General features: G+C 41.1%; 1 protein-coding gene across 1 annotated transcript in view; it reads right to left on the bottom strand.

Annotated features, from left to right (window-relative positions):
• The window catches only part of Lgi1 (leucine rich glioma inactivated 1), a 35,102-nt gene extending 17,502 nt beyond the window's left edge, over positions 1-17,600 (bottom strand). The window contains exons 1-4 of the mRNA XM_046449714.2: positions 17,040-17,600; positions 16,555-16,626; positions 269-340; positions 97-168 (exon numbers count right to left, since the gene is read on the bottom strand). Coding sequence (XP_046305670.1) covers positions 97-168; positions 269-340; positions 16,555-16,626; positions 17,040-17,254 — 431 coding nt within the window. The 5' untranslated portion in view covers positions 17,255-17,600. The remainder of the gene's footprint in view (positions 1-96; positions 169-268; positions 341-16,554; positions 16,627-17,039) is intronic.
• Between the last annotated feature and the right edge of the window lie 7,918 nt (positions 17,601-25,518).

The raw sequence follows: 25,518 nt of genomic DNA, 5'->3' as shown, positions 1-25,518 counted from the left end.
TTCATGGACGCTCATAAAGTGGGTGCTTTAACCACAAGGGATTGACTGCATTGTCCATCAGCAAGCTTAAAAAGTAACAGCAACATTCATACTTACAGGTGAATTAAAGATTTTAGTCCCCGGAAGGTATGTCTTGAAATAGACTTGATGTTGTTGTTTTCTATGAATCTGCAATAGGTTACAAAATTTTTGGTCAGATAGCTACGGGAACTTGAGAGTTCTTGTCCTGCATCATCATGTGAGAGAACATTTTTTTTTTTTTACTTACAAATACTCTAGATGTGGAAGACCAATAAAAGCATCATCACTGATCACATCAAAGGAGTTCGATGTGAATAGCCTGCCCAGAAAAAGCACACAATGAAAAGAGTTTAACTGACAGATTGTCAATCTTTGCTGCTTTTATCTCCCAGAGAGAAATGAGTGGTGTTTGTACACAGAGAAACATCTAGATGTTTGTCTTCTACAGTTTTATTTATGCGGATAACCTTCACAGCTTTTCTTACTCTTAATTGTCTCCTCATCAAATGCTCATGGAAGGGGTGCTTTGTGTCCCACTCCTCACAACGACGACTGTCACTTGCCCTGGGTAACATATTGAGATACAAGCAGAGCAGGTATGACAACAGATGCAGCCAAGTCAACATTTTGCACATTTCCATCACAAAGACACTGAAAATCTTTTGCACTTGCTCTGTAAACCTTTGGAACTCTCTGATGGCTCAAAACAATGGTGGTTTGGTGTTTTAATCATAGGAAACTTAGAAAAATTAATGTCTATACTCAGCGATGCTGTGATATCTCATGGCAGCCAGGCCACTGACACTGAATTGATGAACAGCCTTATTTGAAAATAGGACAGGCTGAAAGTGGGAGAAGGGAGGCTTAGAAAAGTTAGACCATTTTATGATTAAATAGTTGGAAGAAACAATTTCACTTGAATGAATTTATTTGCAATTTTAAAATCCATGGGGATCTGGTTTGGAAATCACTGATGAAGAAGGACTTCAGTCCACTGACCCCACCCCTGAAGAACTTTTTTGGAAAGTTTGCTTTCAGTTTTCTGAACAAAGGGCTTTTAAGAGGTATGTTTTGGCCAAATAATAGGATTGTGCATTGCACAACATAACAATAATACAATGTATAATCATTACGCTGTTAGTAAACCTGGTGATATTTACTTTTGGATATTTAGGGATTAAAAATAAGTGTCACTAATTCATTAAGTGACTTCAACTCTGAGTTTGTTAACCAAAGGGGTTGAAATTAAGAGAGCTCACTTTCTGAACATTCATGAGTAATTTATCTAGGCATTAAATTATCTAAGCATCTAGCATTGCTTCAAAATAATCAGAGGAAAAGGACAGCAGGAAGTTAGAAATGAACTGGGCACATGTTTATCATTTTTGAAGCTGAAAGGTGGTCCATGGCATTTACTGCTCCCTCTGCTTCTATATGAACTTGAAATTTTCCATAAAGATGGGAAACAAAATGAAATGCTCACTTGCATTTCTTCCTAAACTGTCAATCCTGGGGTGGTGTTGGATTCTCTTCTAATCCCTTCTTCTGATGTCACAACTTTTATGCTCAAATAATTTGCTAGGTTCTGAAAAGTCAATATGAATCAATTGGATGTATATTGCAGCCTACAGTTATCAAACAAATCTGAAGGTTTAGTACCCATCACTACTTTGGTAATTGTCTCTTCTCAATTTATGGTTCTGAAAAACAACATGACTGATGTTCAGCCTTGCTCCAAAGTGAGCTAACATCTCAAGGCTTTCACAGCCTCCAGGTCTTTGTTGTGTCCCGTATAAGCAGCACCAGAGATGTGGACAATGGAACAAAGCAGAAGGAGGTCTAGGGAAGTGCCTTCCACACTCAGGGGTTTGCAAAGGGCCGGCTGTGTGGTTGACCAAAGATTTCATCATCGCCTGCCCCAAGTTGCCAGAATAAACAGCTTTCATCGCTCCTTTCCCCTTATGTTAAATTGGGTGAAAGACAGTGGGAAAGGATGTTAGTGGGCATAACTTGCCCACACATGTCAATGAAATAAAAGAGAGGATTTCCACTAGAATTTTTGTCTGCTTGTTCACTGCTTGTCCCTGGCACCTGTGATAGTGCCTGCCCATGGCAGATACTGAACAAATATTTGTGGAACAAAGAGGATTCCACTTTACATTAAATTCCGATCATTACTAGATTACTAGATTGAATGTTCTTTAGAGCGGGGACTTACCCTTATTTATTTTTGTGTCCCTAGCTCGGAGCACAGTTCCTGGTTGAAAAAATGTTTGTTGATCTAGATTTCAAACTAAAACCTCTGGCTTAAACTACAACTTTTTGCTAAAAAAAAAAAAAAAAGGAAAGAAGCCAGAAGACAACGAAGTTCATTGTTCATGATTGCAATTACATATAGAACAAAAACTAAAAAATTAAATTATGCTGGTAGAAGTCAAGACAGTGATTAAACTTGGAGGCCAGTTGTAACTGGAAGATCATCATTGGTGTCTTTGGGATAATGATAATGTTTCTTGATCTGGGTACTGGTTACAAATCATTGAGAAGTACACTTGTGATATATATATGCTTTTCTTTATGCAGATTATACTTTAATTAAAAAAATTCCTTGTAAAAGCTAAAAACAATCCCTCTGCTAAGATGAGAATCATAGTTCTTTAATTCTAAATTCAATGGTAGTTTCTATGGATAAGGATGTGTAAAATTATATAGGCATTCCAAATATAATTGAGTAAGCTATCCATTTTATTATCCTACACATACTTGAAAAGACTCATAATGTCATGTTCTATAAAGAGGATAAAATGCTAATCCTTAATTTTTTAATGGATTCCAGGAAATATGTTTGATTATGATTTGTAATTGAGACAGCTATGTTCAAGCATTGTAGTTCCTATTGAGTCCCACCTAGTACCTATCCCAGTCCCACCCCACATTCACATACAGCAGACCTGGGGCAGACCCAGGTGGCTGTATTCTTTATGATACAACCCCCATCCCTTCCAATGGATCAATAGGGCAAGAGAGCTCAGCTCTTCCACCTGAGTAGCCAATCCCTAGGTCAGGCGGTATCTCATGGCCCGCAGTGAGTTGAGCTAAGATGGTACCTTTCTTGGAGATGTGGAATAGCAAGCTAAAAATGGAGCCAACCTGCAGAGAAGCTGGAGGAGAAAGGATGCCTTAGGGCTCAGTTGGATCCACAGCAGGGAAGAGGTTCGGTCCAGGAACACTTCAAAGTGATCAGATGTGGAGGAGACCTCACAAAGGGAAATGTGTTGGTGGCAGGGAGATGCCTAGAACTGGATCAGATCCTAAGCCAGAGTTTCTTGTTCTCTGTTGCACTTGAAATCACCTGGAGAGCTTTAAAAATACTGGACACCTGATTCCCAGTTGCAAGGACTCTGGTTAAATTCTGCACCTGGAGTGTGGCCCAGGCTATTTAAAAGCTCCCCAGGTGACATATACAGCCAGGGTGCATATGGTAAGCTTTCCAGGTCACTTAAATACCTCCCCCGCTTTGCCTGTGGTGGCAGAGGAGGTAGGCTCCTTGCAGCAGTCTGACTGCAGCCGTTGCTGTGGGACATGGAGATGCTGCGGGTTTTCTTATTCCCTAACCACACAGAGCAAGAGTCTGCAATAACGCAGGTCTGATGGATTAACTATGTTCACAACAGCAGAGTCACAGAGGGGCTTGTAGGGACCAATGCATACTCTGAATGACCTTGTTCCCTAAGCAGAGATCAGAGATCTGGACCCAATAGATTTATCAAGAGACCTCCCATGTTTATGCAGAGATCAAGTAGAATTTGTCCTCTGCCTTGGTCCCATGGGAACATGTCAAGTCTCTGTCACTTCCTACTCTGGGAAGAAGCCAGGCATTTCCCCCTAGGGTGGAGGTAGACAGGGATGTGCTGTGACCTATCTGAATCTTCCGGCAAGGGCTATGCACTTTTAAATTCAGTAAAGAAAAGGGGCCGTGGGAGAATTGGGGAGGATTTTTGTGTTCTGCAACCATGTATGTTTCCTCATCAGGAGGGAAATTTAGAAAGACCGTATATATCAACTATCGATGCCAGGCTGGCACTAGCTCATCTTTAAATGATGGTTAGTGCCACCCAATAGCCTACATTTCATAGCCTCCTCCCTGGATGATCTCACTTGGGCTTTGGAACAATTCTGAAAGTGGCAGAGCCAGTGTTGGTATCTATTTGACAGGAGGCCACTACTAAGGGCTTTGCCAAGGTCAAGTGGCCCCAGGCCCCTAGTTCAGTACCCTCTTCACATAATGGGTGGCCTTTCAGCATAGGGCCCAGGTCACATAATGACATAATGTCTCCATGTGGTGAACAGCCACAACACTGTTCAGCTCATATAAATTCAAGACATACAATTAAATAATTATTTCTTTTTGAAAGAAATTAATCAATATGAGTAGTCCCAAAGTCACATGGAAGTCCCAAGTCACATCATATCAATCTATATTTTGTAAGTAAAATATTTAAAAACCTTGAATGCTGGTCGTGGAAGTTCTGGAAAATACAGAAAGGCTTAAATAGTAAAATAAAGAGTATCATTATCAACTACCCACAGGCACTTATACGCATATACATAAGACAGATAAAGTACATACATGGGGATATTTATAGAGGGTTTTTTTTTGTGTGTGTGATACTGGGGATGGAACTCAGGGGCTCATGCCTGTTAAGCAAGTGCTCTTTTACTAAGCTATGTCCCCTGTCCAAGTTGAGATAATTTTTAAAATATTATTTTGTGTCCTTTACATTTGCTAATTTTATCATTGAATAATGTCTCAATAATGGAGTTTTAACAGATATAGCTTTAGTAATTTTGGATTTTAATACATCATGATTTAACTTTCTTATTGCTGATTCCAGCCTTCACTATCATAAACACTACCATAATCATCCTCATATAAAAATACTTTTCCTATCTCTATTTCCTTAGGATAAACCCAAGATAGATTCTAAAAGTAACACAATTGGATTAGAGATGTTTTTAAGTCTTCAGTTCTTTATTGCTAACTTTATCAAATTACATGCCCAGGGGCTATGGCTGTGGCTCAGTGGCAGACAGCTTGCCTAGCATGCCTGAGGCACTGGGTTTATCCTCAGCACCACATAACAATAAACAAATAAAATAAAGGCATTCTGTCCATCTATAGCTACACAAAAAAATTTTTTTTTAAATTACATGCCCAACTCTTGAGTATGGAAATGCCTATCTGATCACATTCTCATCAACATTTAGTATTATCATTTTTTTTTTCCAGTTCTGGGGATGGAAGGAACCCAGGATCTCATACATGCTAGGCAAGTACTCTAGTACTAAGCTATTTCACAGTCCTAGAATAATATTTTTAAAATTTCCTATTGTGTATATTTTTAAAAATAACTTTGTTAATTTTATCATTCATATTACATTGTGAACAGAGGATGCAACTTGTAAAACGTCTGTTAACCCCAACTCCAGTTACTCCTTCCAGCGTCTATATCCCATGTCCTGTGGGGGTGGCTCTCCTCTCTTCATCAATAACAACATCTCAGCAACAAGCCCATAAGGGTATTAGGGGTTCCTGGTTAGATGAAAGCCAGGACCAGAAGAATCTATTTTAAAAGGAAGAGAAAAGCAGGCAGCATGGTTTGCGAGGAGTTCAGAGGAAGTCTGGAGTCAGCAGCAGAGATGTGAATGAGGGAGCAGAGGGTCTAAGGAGGATCTGGCTATAGGGCTCAAGGCCAAGGCTTTCCCAGGGGCAGCTGAGAGGCCAAAGACAGGGTCCACAAGAGCACAGGGAATGGGCAGGCCCAAGTGTCAGTGCCAAGCCTAATATGGGCCCGTGAAGTGGTTTCTTGGCCTGGCTTCTCACCTCTTATGGTCTCGAGCTTGCCACTTCTCCTCCTTGTATTGTAAAATGAAGGGGAGAAACTAGATGATTTTGAATTCCCTTTCATTCCAAAGACATGTGATTCTGGGCTTAGAGCATTGCCGGCTTCATTCATGGAAGAGCAGGCATGGCGTTTCCCGACGGGTCAAAGAGTCTGCTCTGCAGATGGCTGAGTGGTGAGGAGAGTGTGATCCCTGCTGAGAAAAATCTCCCATTGTCTCAAACCAGGCTGCTCATCCAGCCCTGTGCCAGGTTCTCTGGCTCTAATACGACTCCTTCGGACCCTCTCCATTCACCTGTAACATCTTGACTAGCATCAGAATTGTCATTGGCCTATGAAAAGCCTGCGCCCCATCTTCCACTAGAGCAGGTTCTCCTGGCTATGGAGGGGAGATGATTCAGGGAACTCTCCCTTAATCCCTCAACCCCCACTCCACGAAAACTACTCTGGACGAAGACGAGAATAGTAAATAGTCAACATCTTGTCATTTGCAGACTGCATTGATTGGATGTGGAATAGAGAACTGACCATTGAAGCTTGTAGCTGCTACTTATTTTATGTGAACACATTAAGCAGGTGAATCTATTCTATTGGGGATTAAAATGGAAATTATAATTACAAAAAGACTTCCTGGAGGATTCTACGAAGTCTGCATGATAATGTATATGAGTATGTCTCCAGTGCTTCTGTGAAGACAAGCAAAGAACACAGATGTAAAATGTCAGCCCTGGGAGAGCCGTTAGAGCTAGCAAAAGATCTTAGTCGTATCACTAAGGAAACTGAGGCCCAGTGACGTCATCATTTGATCAAGAAGACTTTGATGTGCATTATCCAGGGTATTTGGCTGCCGTGGGTAGTGTGTATAAACATGAATGTGCACAAACACTAGTGTGCACACACCCAGATTCATGGGTGTGGGTATATGTATGTGTATATATAAGTGAAAGAGCACAAAATTCACAGGTTACAGTTGTGGGAGGATATGGGGCACACCTGGAGGAGCTGGCTCACTTGTTTAGCACTGGCCTTGCTTAAATGATTCAGACACCCTGGTTGTTACTAATATTCTCCTTTATCCAAAAGAATGGGCCTGGTTGAAAGATAATTAATAATAGCTGATGATTCACTTTAGTTAAATGCACATATTCTGAGTGCATGTAGCATGTGAGTAATTTACATTTGAATATTTTTAAATATGCTCTTAAGATAGGAAAGCATTGAAATGGGAAGCATCATACAAGGACATTATTTGACAGTTATTTTTGACTCTTATCCTTGACAAACATTTTCAGTATAATTTGGCTGATCCTTAAGCAGACTGCCACCACTTCAATCTGGATTGATTGGAATTAACCTTAATTTGGCTCTACATAAATCTTCAGAGAGATGTAGTTTAAATTCTATTTTCACAGAAGAGTAAACAGAAGGCCAGCAGAGGTTAGGTGACTTGACCAAGGTCACTTCTTTTGTCAGTGGTGGGCCATGATTAGAATTTACAGGATTATCTATGGTATGGACCCACCTCTTGGTTTTATAGAACAGTACTTATTCTCAAGACAGTCAAAACTCTTTCTTTCTAGGAGTTGGTACAACTTTCCAACACTCACATTCCCCATATCTTTACAAAAATCACCCTCTCTCTCTGGTCCTGAGACATCAAGTAGAAGGGACTTATATTTTATCTAAAGCCTGTTCTGTGCCAGGCCTCGTCTTTAGCAGCTTGACATCTCATTTTATTCCTCAAAGGAACACTATAATGTAGGTTTTATAATCTTTACTTAAAACATAAAGAAAACCAAGGCGAGACACGTAATTTCAAGTTTGTAAGTGGCAGGGCTGGATCCTAGGTTCAGACATGGTTTTCTCACCAGGACTAGTTAGTAGCCATGAGTGAAGCCACGATCCTCATTGTAGTCCCCTCAGCTCTGACCACTACCTGTTGCAAATCCAGAAAAGCCTTGCCCAATATTTCCCAGAACATAGCCCTGGAATACAAGATATTCAAAGGGTGAAAGATTCACATGCAGAAAAAATGGTGGATACATTTAGGAAGAATATGTTAAAGAAATGAATCGGGATTCTTAGGTATGCAAGTCTTCTGTGTCTTTGAGTAAATTGAGATTTTCACGAGGTAATTAAATATGCAGGTTCCCAATCTTATTGATAACGGGACCCTTTAATCATTGTGCTGTACACTAACAAACATTCCATGGATCATACCCAGGGAAATAATGGGTTACCACTTCCAAAGGAAGCTTCCTTCAGATAAAGAGTCTACATTTAAGCTTGGAAGATTCTTCCTTTGGAATGAGCTGTAAATGATCATAAACTTCCTCCAAAAGATGGAGTATCTACTGAGAGTTCCCTGTGAAAGAAGTGTGTGCCAAGGAACTTAAAAAGGTGGTGGTGAGGCCCAACTTCCAGATATCACATCAATGAATCCACATTAACAAAACGCTTCAAGTTGCTCCTTATATGGAGACAGGTGGTTTAATGTCTGCATCAGGATGGGATTCTTTCTACCTGCCTGTGCTTGGCTATCTAGCCTCTCTAGGTCAACGTTGAGTATAAATAATTAAGATAATAAATAAAATGAACATCACATTATCTATTTCCAGAGTATCTTCCATAAAACCAATAATCTATGGAAGGGAAGAAAAGTGGAATAATTTTACATAATTACAGAGATTGTTCTATGCCAAAGCACGTTGTAAATAGCCGTGCAGGGACTGAAAGTGCAGCTTCCCTAATTAATTTGAGCACAGACCTCTATGCTTTCAGGACAACTGTTCTCCTGGACAAGTTTAGAGAACATTGATCTAAGGTGTAACTTTAAAGTAAACAAGCTCTTTTTCTTTTGCTCTTTCCTTTTCTGTCTGTCTGTCTCTCTCTTTTTAAGCAAGGAGACCAGAGCTTACACATACAAATGAGAGCTGAAACCTAGGGAAACTAGATGTTCTAGCCAGAAACGCTGCCACTCTTTCAAAGGGCTTTTGAAACTTCTTTTCAGTCTTTGTCTCCAGGAATCAGGACACATTCCCCTGAAAACCCTTGTTAATGGCAGAGGTTGACCCTTTGAGAGGGGATTTGATTTGGAGAACAAAACTATGCAAAGTCAAGCCCTCTGATTTGCATTCAGGAGGAAATAAACAGAAGTGGTTAGAAATGAGGACCATGGTTTCAACTCCATCTCTGCTACTTATTAGGGATGTGACATTGAGGAGGTAACGTAATCCTTTCGGGACTCAGTGCTTTATTTGTAAAATGGAATAATCATACACATCTCAAAAGATCATCATGATAATGAAATTTTAAAAATGAGATGCATAAAATACCTAGCAGTAGGCAATACAAAAGTGACCAATACCTATAACCAAACTTTGCCTGGTCTGATTGCAAGGCTTATAAACTAGAAGCAGAGATGATACTCAAATAAGGGGCCCAGAAATCTTAGCCATGGAAGCACAGCTGGGGAGACTCTATGGTTCTTCACAAGGAATTCTCTCTAAGTCAAGGGTTGCTTGTATGTATACATTTTAGGTTGTAGTTTTTAGATATTTATTGCTTTTTAATTGTATTTATTCTGGCAAAAACCTGTCATCTTGCTACGTAAATCGGCCAAACCATCCCTTTCCAATCCTAGCCCAAAAAGACAGATACTGAAACACTGTTTTATCATCAGCAATCATAGAGAGTTCCTTTGGACTGTATAAAATTGGAAACTTCATTATTATAACAATACTTATTTTCTTTCTTTGAAGTACTAAGGACTGAGCCCATAGGTCCTCTACAACTGAGCCACAAACTTCGCCCTTTTTATTTTATTTTGCAACAAGATCTAAGTTGCTGAGGCTAGCCTCAAACCTGCAATCCTCCTGCCTCAGCCTCCTGAGTTGTTGGGATCACAGGTGTGCACCATCAGGCCCAGCTAACAATAACTTTTTTGTTTTGTTTTGTACCAGGGATTTAACCCAGGGACACTTAACCATTGAGCCACATCCTCATCCTTTTTTTTTTTTTGTATTTTATTTAGAGACAGGGTCTCACTGAGTTGCTGAAGCAGACTTTGAACTTGTGATTCTTCTGTCTCAGCCTCCCCAGTTGTTGGGATTATAGGCATGCACCACTGCATCCAGCCAGCTAACAATAATTTTATAACAGTCAATTCTGTGTTAGAGGCTCTTTCAATTACCAATCTAATTTAATAGTTTGCTAGAATTGATAAAATATTTTTGTCCATTTCTTTAACAAGGCCATTTTCTACATTATATTAAAGCAACCCTGTTTGTAGAATAAAATATAATGCAATAGAATTTTAAGATAGGAAGAGATCTTTAGATATAATTGAATGTGAATCTTCCCAAATGCCAACTGATGTTGTGTTTGGTCTTCATCCTGTTTGAAAATATGCTTCCAAATTTCTCCCTTCCCTTGAAAAGTAGGAAGATAATGGTCCTGTACCTAGGCACTACATTCTCCTCCTCAATAATCAGCTGGACCTAGGACATCATTTTGAGCTATGACGTATCTTCTTTGGTTTACCTCAATCACTCCTTATTGTCTCCTATCCAACTGCTTCCTTCTTTATCTAGGATTTGAGTTTGAGAACCATAATTTACTCTATCTATGGTATTTTATGGATATAAAACCCGAGGCCCCGGGTTATTTTGTGACCTACCCTATGTGCACAGCCCATTCGTTGTCAAACTGGATTTTAGATCCACATCTCCTAACTTCTAGTTCATGCCTCTTTCCATCCTACCAGAGGACCACTCATCTGAAGACTGACCATTATTAATTATTTTAAACAAAATCTGACACATTTTACAAAATGTGGTGCCAGTTATTTTTTTCATGAGGAAGAAAGGAAAGGGTTACACTAAAAAGGCGGGCAGGGGGGTGGGGAACAGCTCAGGTTTCCTGTGAGTAGTATTAGAAGGAAAGATTTTTTTAGCAGGTTCTGCTAGAGAACAGTGTGTAGAACCAAAAAACTTTAAAGCTGGGATTATAGGCAAACCCAGATTATATAGGCAGACACTAATCTGATGTTATGGAGCTCAAATTAAAGTGATTTTTCAGCTACTATAATAAACACTAATGTTTATTGAGTTTCAGGAACTGTGTCTTCATTTGATCCTGACTATAATTCTGTGTAATGGTACAATGATTATTCCCCATTTTGTACAGATATTAAAACTTAACTAAACTTGCCCCAAGACACACAACTAGTAAGCAGCAGAGCGGGGACTGGATCCCATATCTATCTGACCACAAAGCCCACGTGTTCTTCGCCACTTGCCACATTGCTAACCCCCCTGGGACAGCCATACTGGTGTCAAAAAGCCCCTACAGTTGCTCCATAGCCCATATTAGCCACAGCATCAACAACTGCTAAGCACCACTATTATCGCCAATCAACTGAATATCATTTTGAACACAGGGCATCAAATAAAGGCAAAATATAATGTACCGTTTTAGGAATCACCACCAGCTTGGAGCTGCAGGACCAGGGTGGGGAGTGACAGTGTGTCACTTCCTCACAAAGCCCAACACTGTACCTGCTGCACAGTAGAACCCCAAAGTGTGTTTGCTAAAGTGGGAAGCTCTGCCTTCATTTTGCTACAACTTGCAACTACACAGTAAATAAATACTTGTTTTAACTGAGTTGATGCAAATAAGTCAACAAGGAAGTTATCTTTGTGTTAATAAATTTGTTTCATCTTGAGGCTTAACTAATATTTCCTTTGGATGTCCCATTGGGCAAGATAAAAGGGAACATTCACCCCTTTTAGGAGAGAGGCTAGTTAGCCTCCAGGGCCAAACTTAGAACACAGGAGGCTAAAGGTGAAGTTGGGGTAGGTAAAAAGAGAATCGAGCAGTGGATCTCAGGAAAGACTGAGATGCTTTGCCTTTGAAGTTCTGGAACTCTCTGCTGAGGAAGTTTGAAGCCAGAAAATAACAGGCCTCCACCCTGTCAGTCCATGTGAAATCAGGTAGGAATATATAGGAAACCATGTCCAGGCTTATAATGTCTAGTTGTATCACTAGGCCACAACCTACTGAGGATCCTCCATGACAGACACAGGACAGAAGCAGAAATGGAATGGCATGAATGGCAGAGAGTACAGAGACCTCAGTGAAGTCTTCAGAATATGAAAAAAACAGGTCACAGAGTGAGATATTCAGTCTGATAAGAATGGATGGAGCTTGTGTATATGGCAGGTGGGGTTTAGTGTAGATGTTGGGAGTGATTAACTCTGGACAGATAGGATGGAGCTGAATGCTATTAACACCAACTCCTGTATTCAGACTCTCCCTGTTCCCAGGGAACCATTAAAGACTTCCAAGCACAAGAGCCATGAATGAATTAGAAGGTAATGCTAATGGAGATGACTGGGGTGGGAACCGAAAGCACAGGGGTGGTGTGGACACTGTGAATGCTGTATAGCGCCAGGGAAAAGAGGAGCAGGCAGATTCTCATGCTGTTCAGGAGGGGACTTGTTCAGTTGGAAGTGGATCATGAGGGAGAAGGGACTGGTAACTGTTAGTTTTTTTTTTGTTGTTGTTTTTTTTTGCCTGAATAATAGGGAGGATGAAACATTCTATCAGAGAAAACACAGCTAGTTCACACAGTTACATGAATTAGTTAATGAGTGGTGGCATATGCCTGTATCCCAGAGACATAGGAGGCTGAGGCAGGAGGATAGAAAGTTCAAGGTCAGCCTGGGTGATTTAGTAAGACCCTGTTTCAAAGATATAAAATAAAATTAAAAAGGGACTGGGGATGTGGCTCAGTGATAGAGCACCCTTGGGTTCAATCTCAATACTTAAAAAAAAAAAAAAAGTTGATCAATCCATGGATCACTGGGCAAAATGTAGACAAAACAGTCTTCATGACTGAAATTTTCTTTTGCAATCCACTGTTATGAGGACCTCAGCTGGGCACAAACCCAAATGTGCTCATCTATATATAAACCAGCTAAAAATTCCTCTAATACCCTCATAGGTGTTAAGCTTGGCTTGAGTGGTCATTGAAGATTACCAAATTTTTCTTATACTTGCAATGCAAGAGGAATAGAAAAAGATAGTAGTTGCTATAAAGGTAAGAGAGGTCATGGATATTTTTCTCTAATCAAGGAATATTTTGAAGGATCCAATGATTAAAGCCTAATAAAGATGGACTTATTATTTCTCTTGTTCATGTTGTTTGATTTTCGATTTGTTATTAATTTTTAATTTCTTATGTATTCATTGTGGATGAATTTTCTAAAACAATACTATTTTCCCCTTAGAAAGATCAATTCTGTGTTTCAAACAAGACCAGAATTTCTTTCTGACAATATCCATATTGAATTCCTACAGATTTTTTTAAAAAAATGTGATAGTAAAACTAATCCTGGAATTCGCTTCATGCAAATAGAACCCTCTTAGGGGCTTCTGGGGCTTACTTCATTAAAATATGTTATAAACAAATGGCAACATGGCCACATTTTAGCTCATAAATTTGAATCTTACTTCTGACGTGAGCCTGCTTCACTGGGGATTTCAATCTGTAGTTGAGAAGGAACAGGGCTGTAATGTGTGAAAACACATTTCTCTAAATTGCATTCACTGAAAGTACCACTCTTTCTCTAAGAGCAAACTAGAATGCATAATCATTCTCATTGGTGAGGTTTCAAAACTGGCCATATGAAAAATATGAATAAAATTGCATTTGCTTCAGAAACGTTTTTTTAAATTGTTTTCTAAACCATAAATGAGATTTTGAAAAGGGAGTTTTGTACAATTAATCTGATGAGTTTTTATTGGATCATTTTATTCTTTCTCTTCTTCTTTCAGAGTGTGTTTTTTTTTTTTTTTTTCTTGTTCTCCAACAGAAACTGCTAGTCATGGCCTACCAGGATTTTTTCCCAAACACTGAGTGGAACTTGAGGTATCGTGTCTGTTTTCCTTAATATCCAAGGTTGACATTTCAAAAAAAGTACTTCTCATCATGTCTTCTACAGAAGGTCTGAAAAAGCATTTTAGGGCCATAATAAGGTGGGTGATAGAAATGGGGCATATCTTTTTCCTTTCCAAAAGAGTAAGAAATCAAGAGTAAGAAATCCTTTGAACATTCATGAAGCAGAATTGATTCTGAAGTTCATCTCTTTACAGGATATGATGGGACCCTTTGGTGATCCATGGTCACAAGAACCATTAGAACTCATTAGGCCTGATCTGGTGGCCCCTGGTCTTCATGTTCCAATATCAGGTTGACAGCCCATGTGGGATTTTCAGGGCACTGGATAGTGCTATCCCACAGAAGGACACTTTCTGTGATCTATGTATCGCCACAATTGTTATGAGCATGGTACAGCTCACGTTTATTTCCTACTCAGTGAAAATGGGCTTTTCAACCTTCTCTTAAGGGCAGGACAAAGCAGAGAACATTGGGCAGGAAGGATGGAGAACACAGTCCTTAGATCTCACTGGCCACTACCAGAAACAAACTTTGACCCCTGAGAGTTCTGCCCAAGATCAGCATGGCACAAGCCTACCGCGGTGACGTTAGCCAATGTGAGTTAACTGAGGACGTACGGGGCAAGATTACTCGCCCTTTTGTTATTTCTGAAACCTGAACTGCTTTTAGAAATAAGGGCTGGAATGTTCCATAGGAACTCAGAGCATGGGACAGAGGGGCATGGCACACACTCGGTGTGGGCTATTTAAAACCAGTGACTTGGCTTCCCTCTGTGATTCTAAATGCGTGTAAGCACATTACCCTGCAGCAGCCGGTAACTATTTCTATAACACTGTCCAGCATCTGTGCTTGTGTTGACTGGACTCTCCCGACAAAAACAAAGTGGAGAGGTGGTAGCTGATTAGGCTGATCAACCCAGGCTTTCTGTGTCACCACTAATGTCCCCCCTGTATGTCAGAGTGCGAGAAACTGTGTGACTGAGACTTCTCAATAACGCGAGGGAGATGCCTTAGTACATCAAAAAGAAGCTTTTTAAATGAGCCAGGTATTTACTCAACCACTGAGCAACATAAGCACAATTTATCACTTTCTCAGGCACAGTGAATTCTTATCTTAGGAAAGGATCTCAGCATTAGAGATTTTGTCCCTCTCTGTACTAAAAAGAGTCTTATCTTTTTGGATTGGTTTGATATGTTAACATTTCCCCTAAGCACACAGTTGGCCATCAGTCAAACAGATAAACCCTTAAGGAATACTCAACTGTTAATCACTCAAAGACATTAGCCAGGGGAAGGACATTAGCCAACCTTGTTACATAATGTAAGAACACCTGATCAAGTTTATAAATTCGATGAAATGATCAAACCAGTTTGAGGATTTCAGACAAAATAATAGGTCGAGTGACTTTTAGCTCTTTAGTTTTATGTAAAATTTTGAAACTCTACCATTTTTAAAACTTGTAAACATTTGCCATACCCTATGCCAAGAGTTCTGTCTACTTGAATCTTATTCATCTCTGTTAACACCCCTTCAAAGTATGTTTTATTATCTCCATTTTACAGATAGAGAGACTAAGGCTCAGTGAGATTCAGTGATTTTCAAAAGACTACATGTCTAGGTTCTTGTGAGTAGTGGGGTGAGATTTAAATATAGGGCTTTCCAATTCAATTCCATGCTGTTTTCCCGTGTGTACCTAATCTCAAACAGCCAAAGTAGCCAAGTAAGGCAAGAAAACAAATAGCACGCCCCCACATACAAAAGCAAAAATCTTGGGTCCCAAATCATGCAGTTAATAGACCACAAACTCAGTGGATCGGCAATTGACTAATTCTCCCTTGTAACCACCTCGCTACCAACTCAAGTCTGTTGCCTGATACCTGAGCACCAGGAGACCTCTTGACCCCCTCGTGATACTGCTCTAAGAACTAGAACTCCAATTGCCAAATATTACACATCAGAACAAATTATACATGTTACGTTATGCCTGTGAAGAGATCTGATTTCTTAGTCAAATATTATTTTTTGGGATATTTTCAGGCATAGGCTGAATATGTGGCTCCCTTGTGACCAACTCAAAACATATAGCATAGAATAATCTTTTGCACAATCCTATGTTAATATTTTCTTTCCCTCCTTTTAGGGACACTAGTTATAAATTAGATGAGATTAGAAAGCAGTCCCTCAAGAATGGATGTTTTAAGGAATTACCTAGAAAGAACCAAGTTTTTTCCCCCACATGGTAAATCATACAGAGTAGCAGCCTGCCCCAGATCCCCGGGAGACAACATCTTGAGCGCATATGGTATGCTGGGCTCTGTATTGACAAATGCAAGAACTCTAGGGCAAAATAACCAAAGTTCCCAAGTTAAAAATGAAAGTAAAATAGTGGAATGGAATTGGGATCCTTGTTGCAACATTCTAGTAACTTCATAAATAGACATTAAAGCACACAGTATTACAGGTTAGCAAATTTACCATTGCAAGAATCAACCTGCACTATTGGTGTGAAGTTGCAAACAAACCCATCTACCCCTCACTTTACTGATATTCTCTTTCTTTTCAAAAATATCATCACATGCAACAAAATTAATATCGAACTCATTTTACTAGAAGGCTTATCCAAATATATGCCATATTAAAAATAGTCATGATATAAATATTTCTCACAAGAGCTGCAGCGATGGTGTGAATAAAAAACTCCCTTCTGAGATTTCAGTAAAACCAGATCTCACAAAGGATCTGAAAGAAAACACAAAAAACAAACAGACACACAAAGACACAGACACACACATACACACACAGAACAAACCTTATGTTAATCCAGTTTAACATAACAGGCACTATTTTAACACTATTTTATGAAGTATGATTGTGTTCCTTCCCAGCTGAAGTAAGAGAGATGAATCTGCTACAGGTTTCTCATATTAATATTCAGGGCTGGGAGGTGGGGGGAACAGCTCTAAGCATGTCCAGTAGCAGCTAATAAAAATCAAAAATTTGAAATGCAGCAAAATGTTAGCACTGTCAAATGGCCAAGCAAGCAAGAGAAACCTCTCTCTCCATGCCCTCCTACCAATACAGACAAAAACCCAAATATACTGGCTGGAATTTTAAAATCGTAAATTAGATATCAAAATGCTTACGGGCCTTACAATGAGATAACATCAGGAGGAACGGTGCGTGGAATGGATCTGGCATTCTCACATAAAGCGTTATCTTTGGTACAAGTGCACACAGCAGGGCATTTTGGCTTCGCTGGTTTCTTCCCCTCAGTCAGCAAAAGCGCAGATAAGAGACATAGGCAATAAGCAATTCTTTTCAGGGGGATGCAGGCATTTCCCATCCTTTTGCTTCTTTCTGATTCCATGCAGTCGAAAAAATATCCCCACACATGAACAGGGCTTCTGGAATTCAGCTGGTGATTGTCTTGCTCTAAGAACAGGTCACATAGGAGTCCACCCTTTTCCTCTGCCTCTGTATCTCTGCTTTTCAAAACAGGGACCTGCGGCTGATTCCTGAGCTGCTCCTGGCTCGAGCAGTGCACTGCTGGGGGAAGAGACCTGAGAGGTGCTGTGAGATGGGAGCGATCCAACTGCTGGAGGAAGAGAGCCGACTTGCATCACCAGCAAACACTGAGCACAGACCAGCCTTCGAAGGCAAAGCGAAGTGATGTAACAGAAAATAAACAGCTTTCTGCTTTCACCGGGAGGCCCTTTAATTGTTACCAAAAATAGGACGGCATTATGTCTTATTAGTGGGTGGGTGGGCGGGTGGGTGGGAGCAGTCATCTTGCATAGGATGTCGGCAATCTCGGGAACCTCTGGGAATTGGCTTTTCATGTAGCAAACAACCTAGTAAGAAAAACTAGCTTCAGAGCCAGCCCTGGCTGGAAAAAAAAAATGAAGTTAAATGAAACTCTCCGCTGCATTCGGCTAAAACCTTGATATTTCTTGCTGAGTCCACCTGGTTGGTGGCACTGTTGAAAGACAAATTTGAACACATGGAGAATGTGACTTTCATGGGGATGAAGGTGGGTAAATACTTTTCTGACACGGATCAACTGTCATGAATTATTGATTTTCATAATTCCTCCCTACCCCCCAGGCGTAATCCATTCCCTCTTTCCACGATAAGGGAGGGAAATAGAAGCATAGCCTGCCTCCGCGTATAATCCACCCTCCTCACTTCTCGCACCCTCCCTTCTTTGGCAGGAGCATCAGAGGCCTGGAAGGAACTCCCTGCCAGCAGGAGGCAGCCAACCTTGGCTTCCTGGGGCTTGAAAAAGGCCTGGCTCAGCCCAGGAGGCTGTGATATCGTGGGGGAAACGGGGGAAACGCTGGACTAAGAACCGGGAGATCTGGCTCAGAGATGCCAGTTCTGCTGGGATTTCGCTGATTCTACAGATAAGGAAACAGTTGAATCGATTCCCCTGTCTGCAAATGTGGGTGGTAGGACAGACACCCCATAATTATTATGAAAATGGTGGGCTGTGTTACTGGTGTACATCACGGCAAGAAAGATGCACCTTTGAAAATGGAAATCCATTTAAAGGAGGAAAAATTAAAAAGCTCTGGCCAAGGGTGGGATAGTCTAGTCTAAGAGGGTGGAAGACCCTTAAGGTGTTAAAAGAGAACAAAAACCGTCCCTGGTCCTCTTACTTGCTGAAGGCAGACATCAGGTCACTGCCTTTCTCCTCCTGCTTGTTAGACTGAACTTATTAAAAGGACTGTTTTAGAAAATGTGTGATTATGGAATAAGCTCATCCTATCAGAGCATGATGTGTTGCTATTCTACCCTTCCCCTCCACCTCCAATCCCTCCTTTTCCTCTCTATATGCTCTGAGGGCTGGGCAGTGGCAGGCCTGTTCATTCTCTATCTGACCACTGTCCCTTTACCCCAGAGGTCTGAAAGCTCCATGAAGGTAGAGACATTGCTGGGAACCCAGGGCCTGGAGAGAACTGTGCACACAGACAGTAGGCGACCAGCAGGCCTGGGAATGCAACAGTAGCACCTCAGTCTATTCCTGGTAACCACCTGCTCTTCCAAATCCATTGAAACTGCACCTCTGAGTTATAATAAAGAGATTTGACTAGTTAAGGAAGTGAGGATCATCCCCCAAAGAAGCAATGATTGGTTCCACACTTTAGTTCTTGTAAATTGAGCTGCTTATAAACATTGATGTGGCTGCATTACTATAATATGCTGTTTTTTAAGTCCTTTGGATATAGACCGAGGAGTGGGATAGCTGGGGCAAATGGTGGTTCCATTCCAAGTTTTCTAAGGAATCTTCATACTGTTTTCCAGAGTGGTTGCACCAATTTGCAGACCCACCAGCAATGGGTGTGTCTTCTCCCCACATCCTCACCAACACTTGTTATTGTTTGTGTTCTTGATAACTGCCATTCTGACTGGAGTGAGATGAAATCTTAGAGTAGTTTTGATTAGCACTTCTATAATTACTAGAGATGTTGAACATTTTTTTCATATATTTGTTGATCAATTGTATATCTTCTTCTGAGAAGTGTCTGTTCAGCTTCTTAACCCATTTATCAATTGGGGTTTTTTTTTTTTGGTGTTAACTTTCTAAGTTTTTTATATATTTGGAGATTAATGCTCTATCTGAAGAGTATGTGGCAAAAATATGCTCCCAAAATGTAGGCTCTCTCTTCACCTCATTGATTGTTTCTTTTGCTCAAGAGATGAATGGATAAAGAAACTGTGGTAAATATATACATTGGAATATTACTCAGTATTAAAAGAGAATGAAATTATGGCATTTGCAAGTAAATGGAAGGAGCTGGAGAATATCATGCTAAGCAAAGTAAGCCAGTCCCAAATGTTCTCTCTGATAAGTGGATGCTGATCCATAATGGGATAATGGGGGGTGGGCATGGGGAAAATGGAGGAACAGTGATTGGGCCAAGAGGAGGAGACATGAGGACAGGAAAGATGGTGGAATGAGATGGACATCATTACCCTAGAACATGTGAGACTGCACACATGGTTCGATGCTACATATTATACAACTAGAGAAAGGAAAAGTTGTGCTGCAATTGTATACAATGACTCAAAATGCATTCTGCTGTCATATAGATCCAATTAGAATAAATAAATTAATTAATTTTAAAAAAAGAAGCAATGATTGAACTAAGTTCCCAGCTAAGGAGGAATGAAAGGGGGTGATGAGAACACTTCAGTTGGTGGACATGGCACATGCAAAGGCCGCCCATGATCTTCAAGCAATGGGAAGCCTCTGCAGAGTTCTAGGAAGAGTATTGATAGCTGATATATGTTTCAAAAGTAGATTTTTATCACTGAGCCAGTCCCCTCCCCACCCTCCGTGGGAGGTTGTAAACATGTTTTTTTGTTTTTGTTTTTTTTTTTAATGGAGAAATAGAAGAAAATCCTCATCCCAAAAGAAGTCATGATTTAAAAATGGGTTCTACTACTTTTTCCATTGTCAAAGTTTCTGTGGAGGAAAGAATATATGATAGTGATTTTAGACATCATTACCTATGGGCAAACCTCACTTTAAACAGTAAAAGTGTAAAGTTGGCCACAAATCAGACTTTTTGGTAAATTGAACCCTGCTGCAAGTGCACAGTGGAAACTTGTTCCATAAAGTAATTGCATGGTGAATATTTTATGGGGGGTGTTTTTAGTCACATTGTCACCCCTTCAATTATTGGACTTAAAATGATGTTTTTGTGACTATACAACAAAGACCCCAAGAACTTTCAGGGACCTCTGAGACCTTGGATTCAATCCCTGCATATTACATATGGGGAAACTTAGGCACATAATACTTAATGGCGGATCCACCACTCTGCAGGAAACAATGGCAAATGCTTGGTTAATAATACAAATGGTGGAGTCAAACGGGATCATTCACTCTTTGTGTTTCACTTTCAAATACCTTTGAAGCCCTTGACTTGTGCTGATGTAGACACAGTAAAACAGTTTTCATTTTTGACTCGGTAAAGCTGAAAGGGCAATGAATGAGGGAAAGAAATCATATCCACACTACTCACTTTGCAGCTGTATTTATCTGGCAGTTCAGTCTGTCAGTTCAAGTGGGAAAAGGATCATTGGGGAGGAGGGGGACTCCAAGGACAAATCACAATGGGCATTCTGAAAAGACAGTAACTTGTTCTTTTTCTATGGCATTTAAAGCCCAGAATTGAATTCTTTATTCAGTTAAAACACCCACCAAGATGAGGCAAAATTTTAACCATGTAAGGCAGGATGCTGGTGGCCTTCCTGGGAACAGGCTCCAGAATGAACGTGAGGAAGGGGTTAGAGTGAGGACGGCGATTGCTTCACCACAGGCTGGGGAGGTCTGGGGTTGGCTCCTGGAGGAGAATCTACTGCTGACAACACCTCCCATCCTGCCCCTTCGGGAAGCCCAGGGGAGAGCGCAGAGGGTGCAAGCCTAGAGGTTTCCATCAACTTGGAGGCCTTCGGATAAGGTTGGCAACCCACCTGTAGAGGCTGCCCTGGGGAAAGGGGTGGAGACAGGATGAAAGCAGCGCTGGAAGAAGCCCAGGGAAGTTGGGAGGCCTGGCCTAGGCTGGCTCAATGCCCAGTTGAAGCCGTAGAGGAGGAGCTGAGCAGGCTCCAGGACTGGCTCTGCACTTTGCCAGCCGTGTGACCATGGACCTATTCCATTTTCCTAAGCCACAATTTTCTCCTCTGCAAAGTGAGGATAGTAATAGTACATAACACATACAGTTGTTGAAAGAATTAAGTAAGATAGTATATCTGAAGTGCTTAGTATGGGGTCTGATACATGGGAGAGGTTCACCACCATCACCACCATGATCATCCTCACAATTCCAACTTGAATTCTTTTTTTTTTGGTACTGGGGATTGAACCCAGGGGTACTTGACCACTAAGCCACATCCCCATCCCTATTTTGTATTTTATTTAGAAACAGGGCCTCACTGAGTTGCTTAGTACCTCACTTTTACTGAAGCTGGCTTTGAACTCTAGATCCTCCTGCCTCAGCCTCCTGAGCTGCTGGGATTATAAGTGTGCACCACCGCACCCGGCCCAACTTGAATTCTGAACGTGTGACTCCTGGTATTTGGAAAACAAAACTCTCAAATAGAAATGAGGTTAGCTGGTGTCTATATTCACTCTAGGGAGTAGGCACTTCTGGGCAGGATGACAGACTGGCAACATCAAGAGACTGGCCATATGAAGGAACCAAGATGCCTCCCGGGAAAGAAAGAACTTGCCACTTTAGGTGAGAGTAACAGCACCCATGCTTGGCCCAATGACAAAGCCCAAAACTGGAGATAGAAAGAGTGGTTGTGAATATAAGATGAAGATTCTTTTCAGCCCACTACACTTGAACATGTATAATGTTTGAGGGGAGTAAAAGGAACCAACTTAGGATCCCTGTAACAAGAGGTGGGTTCTCTCTGGTTGCAGCACCTTTGAGTTGCATGTGGGGACTATGCAGAACACAGTGGTACCTGCAGTCATTGTAGAGAGGTGAGACAAAGTGTCCTCATCTAGCCTGAGGCTCAGACATCTCCAGGAGCAGCTCGACCTTAGTGGCCCAAGAAGCAGTGACAGACCCTTAGACATCAGAGGAATTGGCAAATGATCCCAACAGGCAGCCAGAGCAAAAGACAAGAAAAATACGGGACATGGTGGGATGTTTGGGAGCATGTATGCAATGTTCCCTGACCATCTTCAGAAAGACTGGAAGAGGGTCCTAGGGGGGCGGTGTGTGCTGACAGTTCTGGAAGAGCCAATGAAAGCAACAAGAGAGGAACAGCCTGTGCCGTGGGTATGATCCCAGTTTTCCCCTCAGGCTGGTGTGGCCTAGGAAACACACATTGTGCAAGTAAACAAATCATTATTAGGAGCCTTAAAAGATCAAGCCTGGCCCTGCCTCCTTTTGCAAAAACTTGGACTAGCAAACTAGTGTCATTTTAAGCAGCTTTCTTAATAAAGCAGGGTTTTTGAAGCTGTGAGTCAGATGCAATAGTTGGTTGGGGAATCAATCTAATGAGTACAAGCAGAATTTTAAAAAATAGATGCTTTTGAATACAAAACTGAAGTATATTTTTCTCACAAGGATTGCCTTCTGAAGTCTTCGTTTCCTTTCTTTTTGGATGTTGTATGTATGAGTATGGTGGTGATATAAACTGTTACAAATGATTTGTAATAAAAAATAAGGAAGGAAGGAAGGAAAGAAGGAAGGAAGGAGAAGGAAGGGGAAGGAAGGAAGGAAGGAAGGAAGGAAGGAAGGAAGGAAGGAAGGAAGGAAGGAAAAGAAAACTGCATTAGAAGCTGCTAAGTATCTTCACCCACCCCTGAAGTCTGTGAAATAGCAGGAAAATGATATAAATTCCAATAAATTTCATTTACTGATTGAGGGCATCACTAGCCCTTTTGGAATATTGTTCTGTGCAACATGGAGCAAGTTGCTTAGCTTCTTTGTGCCTTGTTTTTCACATTGGTAAAGTAGTAATAATACCATTTTTGCACTATTGATATTAGATTAATAATGCAGATGAAAGGCACGTCACAAAGAAGGCATTCAAGTACTGTTAGTGTTAGTTCCACCAGAATTATGAGGGAAGAGGGATGAGGGCAGTAAGCAAAGGGCCAGACCTTTAAGGTTACTTAGAAGTAGTGTCACTTAGGACTTTGGTAGCAAGTGACACTGGCTCTGCCAACCTAAGTATAAAAGAACCTATTGCCATGGAGATTGAATGACACCAGAATCCAAGGAAGGGCTGACCAAACAGGCTTTAGAAATGGGGGAACTTTTGAGAGCTTAGGGACCTGGGTGGTGGGAGCACAATGTTCTCAGGTAAGTCCAGTTCAACCAATTCTTACCTTCATGTTCCTCCCCAAAGGAGAGCATCTTACTGCTGAGCTTGTGTCAGGTGCCCATGCATTTGCCATGGAAAAGCAGGTACCTTGACTGGCATTCCCTCCAAGAGGGCTCAGGATGGGAGAGGGGCGGTTCCCAAAGGAAAGTTTGGTGCTGCTACCAGGAGAGAGAATGGACTCTGGGCAAGCAAAACCAGGAGATGCTCACCTTGGAGTGTGTCAGGATCACTAGCCTATACCATTTGCCTATTTCCCACCCAAACTCAACTCCATGATTTTAAAGAGAAACAACAAGAAGACAATTTAGACAAACAGCTATAGATAATTTCTCATAGGACAGTGAAACTCTGATGCCCCAACTATGAAATCAAGGAAGGGGTTTTTACGTCTTCTGGTTTGAGAGAATGCACTTGATTGGCCCTGGGGATGTTGGGAAGGTAATGACGATGAAATCTGACACTTATTCAATGCCCCTTCAGTGCCAGCTGCCATTTGTGTATATTTTATGTATATTAACTTTATGTATATTAACTTACTTAGTCCTCATAACAATCCCATGGGATAGATACTATTATTCCCCCTGTAGTTATAGAAAAGAACACAGAAGCTCAGGAGTTTAGGAGGCTTGCTTAGGATCCTGCTGCTGCTGAAAGGTGGGCTGAGATTTATCCCAGGTTTTGGGACTCTGGCCTCTGCAGGATTAGCTGCTGCTGGACAAGCCTCTCAGTCAGGCTGTGTGGAATGGGAGACGCTGTGTTGCTTTGGAGACCAATAGCGCCTCCCTGGCCAGGCACTACATTTGAACTACAATTCCCAGCATGCAACTGGGCTACATATTAACCCCTTTTTGCCAAAATTCCTCACCGTCTTGAGTAAATCCTTTTTCAATGGCAAAATCTAATCTCCCAAAAGGATAACTATGTAAGTGAAGTATGAATGCAGATGTAAGTGGCAGGAGATAGAGGAGCGGGTGAAATTCTAGGTTAAAATATCCTCTGCAATTTTTGTTCAAAGTAGGCATTAGCGACTACTACAGTAAAGATTTTTTTTAACTTAGAAATGTATACTGTGAAAATATCAATAAAGGTGTTTTAAAGCACCCATTCTCAAACTTGTGGAATCACTTGAGGCATTTTTAAAAAAAAATATTTGATGCCGAGGTCCCATTCCTAGAGGGTCTGATTTAATCAGTCTGGGATGTGACTTTTCAAGGTCCCAGTAAAATTCTAAAGAGTTCCCCAGGAGTATAAAACAGGAGGTACAGCATGCAATGCAGAGGACTCACGTGGGGAAGCATCAGGTTTGGTTAGGAGGCAGGCAGAGTGCAAGAAAAATGTGACCAAGAGCCTTTATTGGAAAGGAACAGCTGAAGCAAGTGAGCAGGTTTAGGATAGAGCCTAGGGGCTGTCCCTGGCTGTCTGGTACCTGGCCCTGGGATAATTAGGGATGGGGGATAGTGCACTGGAGTGTGGAAGAGGTGTGTGCGGGTATGGATCTGGATTAGTTGACTTGTATAAGAAAGGTGTGTTCACTTTCCTGTCATTTACTATCTCTAGGAATTGACTCACCTGGGAGAGGCAGTCCGCTCAGGATCAGCATGGCCCAATATATTCTTCCACCCATCCTCATTAGAAAGCAACTGACCAGATTCTAAGGGCACTAGGAAGAGTGTGGAAGACCAGAGACCACCCAAGGAGGAGGGGTAGTTTACAAGAAAGGGAGTAGGAAGGCAGTAAATCCAGGAGGACTTTGGCCCTGTGCCTTCTTCCATCACA

This window comes from Marmota monax, unplaced genomic scaffold (genome assembly GCF_021218885.2).
Source record: "Marmota monax isolate L192 unplaced genomic scaffold, Marmota_monax_Labrador192_F-V1.1 WCK01_AAM20220418_F8-fsc00004, whole genome shotgun sequence".
Lineage (NCBI taxonomy): Eukaryota > Metazoa > Chordata > Mammalia > Rodentia > Sciuridae > Marmota > Marmota monax.
Note: the sequence above shows the minus strand (reverse complement) of the source record. Positions and strands in the feature narration are given on the sequence as shown.